Genomic DNA, 5000 nt, shown 5'->3' on the forward strand with positions numbered 1-5000 from the left:
GCTGCGGCTCGTTTTGAAAATATTTGAAAATCACCAAAACCATCAAATACACAGATTTTGATTATTTAGAATTCAGCTTTGAGTAATAAGTTTGCAAATAAAGCATGAAGACACAGGCATATATTAAATTCAGATCCTGTTATGAGACACTGTTGTAAAGGTCCTCTATGAATTGTGTTTAAATGAGCGACAAACAAGACCGCATCAAGGTTCTGAACGTTCTGATAATCCTTTTTCAGTCACTGAAGGTAATTATAGATGTGGTCAATGCACATAGTGTAACTAAACGTCAGTCCTTTAGTCATCCCATTCAGGTAAGCAGTTCAAGATTAAAGGAGTGATTTCTTGCAATACAAAAAAAGTGATCTACATCAGGGGTTTCCAAACTTTTCAACCTGCGACCCCCAAAATAAAAATATCAGAGACTTGCGCCCCCAATATCCTCTGATGTGGTTATATATATATATATATATAAACCTTGCACACAATGGGCCCAAGTCTTTTCATCGTTTAAACGTGAGTGGTGTAAAGATTTAACTTGGTGTAAAAGTTTAACCTGGTGCCATAAAAACTATTCGCTGCATCTGATGCAATTTCTGTGTTTTTAATATAACATTATAAAATGGTACACAATATTGTACAATGTTTTTTTTCTGTATGTTACTGGTAAAATATGGTAATTCTAATAGCCTAATAAAATAAATTTGTGATTTATCTCGCGACCCACTTTGAGAACCACTGATCTATTTGATTAAATGTCCTGTGGTTTAGGTTACATCGGTAAAACAACACTGTTAAAAAACGCAAATTGCTGAACACAGAAGTAATATACGATTAAATGATCAATGAAATCCTATTTCTGTTCATTTTCATGCATTGAATCATAACCTTTCAACATTACGATAAATAGACATTGAACAAGTGAAGCTTTCGAGAAAGGGTGGGGATATAGACAGACTTCTATTGCTGAGGGAAGCTTTTTACATTCATACATTGAATACTTTGTCTTCAAGGGGTTTAAATTTGGACTTTGATATGAAATCTTTGTTGTAATTGTAAGTTTATCCACGTCTTATATTTACACATGTATTCTGTTGTTGTTTCTCTTGATTTTTTGTATTATTATTTTTTCTTGTTTACTTGTTGGTCAATTGGGGTGATTATTGTTTGGAGGTGTGAGGTGTAGATCTTGACTATTTCTTGAATTCTCATATTTTTGTTGTTTAACCTGATGAAGTCCATGTAGGTCGAAACATTGTTTTAATACATCCCTTCTGAGAGCTAAAGTGGCAGTGTGCTGATTTTCTTTTTACTTTTTCGAGAATCTCAGATGTGCACATACTTCTGTTTTTGGTTGCTAAATAACGTGCAGCACATTTACTGTTTACACACTTGAAAATGCATTCAAACCAGCTCACATCGGAGTTCTTCGTTGTATGAAGGGACGACCACAGACAGATCTATTGAAGGAGGCTCCATCAGACTGGGGAAATCCTCACGCTTGCCATCTGCAGTCAGGAACTGTTTCTCCTTCTCGTGGCGAGTCTGATCGACCATCTTCGCAGTGACGTGAGCAGCAATAACAACCTAGAGATGAGAACAAACAGGTGTGACTCAGAGGAGAAACCAACTCGTTCAACTGGATGAATTGGTGAAGATGAACACAAGTGTCACTATATACAGCTGAAAATTGAAAATTGTCTGGACGTACTGGATTTACTAGATATGGGTTCGAATAAATTGTTGAGGGTGAAGTTTGTTCCTCGCCACTGGCTTGCTTGGTTTGGGACTTGTGGAGCTGCGCATCGGTGGAATTGCTCTTCAGTGTTTGGACTTTCAGCATTGAAAATTAAACCACAATGAACTAAACTGAACTTCAACTCTGAAAACTGGACGGACAGTTTCAGTCTACTAGATCTTCTATGTTAAGCTGCTTTGACACAATCTACATTGTAAAAGCGCTACAGAAATAAACATTAATTGAATGGGTTTTAATTGTTTTTTAAAGGTCTGATGACATTTAAGTCAAATAATATATTGCCTTTTCTTTTCTTTTTACTACTATTTCTTTTTACTATCATTTATTTATTTTTTGCAGATAATAAACATTGGTCGACTAACATTGACACATTTTCATTTGTCGTGATTAAAAATCATATAGTTATTCCACCAATTTAATTAAACACCAAGTTAAAATGCTGGTATTGCGTCCTCTAAACCGGGGTTGTATAGAGGGCCAAAAACCAAATATCATGGAGTCGTAGGCCAAAGGTAAATATATCAAATTATATTACATTAAAGTAGCCATGAGTACATTTCTTAATTTATTGTAAAACAATACTTTAATTCATATTTACTAATACAGTATATCATATGAAATGATAACTTCAACAGTAAAAACAAACAATCACATTTATAACACAAAGGAGTTCAATGCTGGGGTCCGTTCTTCGTACGTGGATTACTCAGTTAGCTGGATTTGGATATTGACTATTTGACATGATCCAGGATCGTTTCGTTCTTCAAAGCTGACCTGAGAGTTGTTGTCATAGCAACAGTTCTGCTAGCTCAAACCTGATCGGAAGCAGGTTCAATTCATATGAACAGGATTAGATCAGGTCAGTTCAAGCAAAGAAAATAGAAAAAGTATCGAAATATGATATTTTCTTACAGTAGTAGTTATATACACTTGGGAAAATAGTCAAAAAAAATTAACTATATATATAATATATATATATATATATATATATATATATATATATATATATATATATATATATATATATATATATATATATATATATATAAAGTTATAGTTATTAATAAAATAAATAAAGTTATATTAACAAAACTTATGCAATCTGCACCCTCAAAATGAAAGTACAAAGAAAAAATTTATTGATATGAACTTTTTAGATCGCTTTAGTACAATTTGTGTATGATAATAGAAATGCACAATATGTGACTTTTTTAAAAAAAAAAAAAGAAATAATACATTAATGCAGTCATGAACATGTTTTGACAGTAAATATGCCAGTGATTATGCTTCACAAAAGTTGCAGACACCTTTACCAATATCAAAATGCTTTTGTAAACATCCAGTTATTCCATACAGCGATTAAAAAAACAGCTACTGTAATAAAGAAAATATTTTTTAAATGTAGAACTAAATACATTGATATGCATTGAAATACACAATGAATACTCTTGACACATGAAAGTGTAAAGCCTGCAGTTCACAACATATGTGGAAAGTTATTGCGCTTCATATTTAACCAACCGTCGACTGCTAATTTGATGTAATTTTGCTCACATGGATAATTGAATATTAATCAGATGATGTCATTACGCTGCTGTTTCGTCAGCCAATCGTTGCATTGCTGATCATGATTTCGAGGATCGATAGATCTGTCCTTCACAACACACGCAGCGATCTCAGATCAGTTAATCCAGACATTTTAATCTGATTCACGAACTTGTTTGAAGAACCAAATTAGCCAGAGATCAGTTATCAAGATTAAAAGATCCAGGATCGGCAAAATCATCTTAGATTATTTAAGCGAGGTACGAAGAACGGACCCCAGAACACACTAGTCAAGTAGAATCTGCCTTTACCTTGATTTGTCCACAATCCATAGGGTGACGGTATGAATATTTAAACTAAATCTGATTCAATTACACCATTTAACTGACACATTTCAGTTAGCTTTTAACAATAAAACAAACAAACAATAGGTTACATTAGATTTGAAATGACAATCCCTACTATTCTTCCTCTCTTCTCAGATGGCATGGCAGGCCAAACCAAAGGTTACCATGGGCCAACTTTGGTCTGCAGTCCCTAGTTTGGGTATCTCTGGTCTAAAGGCATTAATGTAATATTTCTGAATGGGATCTTTATCTTTACTTCACAGTAAACATCATGCTGTAAATGACTATTTATATTTTAATGTTGGAAGAGATGTCATCAGTTATTTGCAGAAGAAAACAAAAATGACACTTTACTCGAACACAAAAAACTATCAACTGTAAATCCAGTAGATATAGAGAATTCCTAAAAGATCTCAATTATTTCTTACACACACAATTGAGGTAAAATTGGTTTTATATTCACAGACACCTATATTCACACATTTAGACTTCCTCCTCAATAATATACAGTGGTGTAACAAATTACAAATACTCAAACTACTGAGAGTAGTTTTTCTCAGAAATTATAATTTCCTAAGTAGTTTTTTAACGGTGTACTTTCATTTTTCCTTGAGTACATTTTTAGTGCTGTATCTGTATTTTTACTCCACTACTTTCAATCTGCAGTCACTACTTAATTTTATCTTGTCTATGGGGATTAGAAAAATCAGTCCTGTGATTCCTGTCCAATCAAATCGCACATAGAAGGTAAATCATGAACTACCTCAAGTAATGGGCGATTTATAAATGCAGCAAACTATTTGGAAGCATTAAAGGTGTCCAAGAAGATATCCAAAATCTTTATCCACAATGACCCAGAGATTATTTAGATGCAGGTCACTGATGAGAAGATGACGAATGTTTACTTTATGATACCGAAATGGCCTTAAACACCCAGCAAGCACAAGATGTCAACATGATGTCAAATTGACATTATACCCCAATGTCGTAGGGACGTTGCATTTTTTTAGGATATGAAAATAGGGTTTACATCAGAACTCAACATCAGGCTGACATCAATGTCCAAACTAAAATCAACGCCTAATGATGTTACAGTTGATGTTGTGTGGACGTTACCACTATGACGTCTATCAGACGTTGGATTTTGGTAGCCATATCTGATGAAGACATACCTGGCTAGACATTGAATTTTGGTTACATGATGCCACGACCTAAATCTAACCTATTATTAACGTCTTATGACGTTGTGTGCCTGCTGGGCAATAACTAAATGCACTACAGAATGTTACGTTTACACACATCCACACTGCATCAGCTTTTTAGTGTAATACTTATTACTCTTGAGTAAT

At 33.8% G+C, this 5000-nt stretch overlaps 1 protein-coding gene across 1 annotated transcript in view; it reads right to left on the reverse strand.

Moving 5' to 3' along the window:
- Positions 1-5000, reverse strand: part of alg5 (ALG5 dolichyl-phosphate beta-glucosyltransferase) — an 18439-nt gene that overhangs the window by 12487 nt on the left and 952 nt on the right. The window contains exon 2 of the mRNA NM_001045354.2: positions 1419-1587. Coding sequence (NP_001038819.2) covers positions 1419-1587 — 169 coding nt within the window. The remainder of the gene's footprint in view (positions 1-1418; positions 1588-5000) is intronic.

The sequence above is a fragment of the Danio rerio genome, chromosome 10, assembly GCF_049306965.1.
Source record: "Danio rerio strain Tuebingen ecotype United States chromosome 10, GRCz12tu, whole genome shotgun sequence".
In the NCBI taxonomy this organism is placed as follows: Eukaryota; Metazoa; Chordata; class Actinopteri; order Cypriniformes; family Danionidae; genus Danio; species Danio rerio.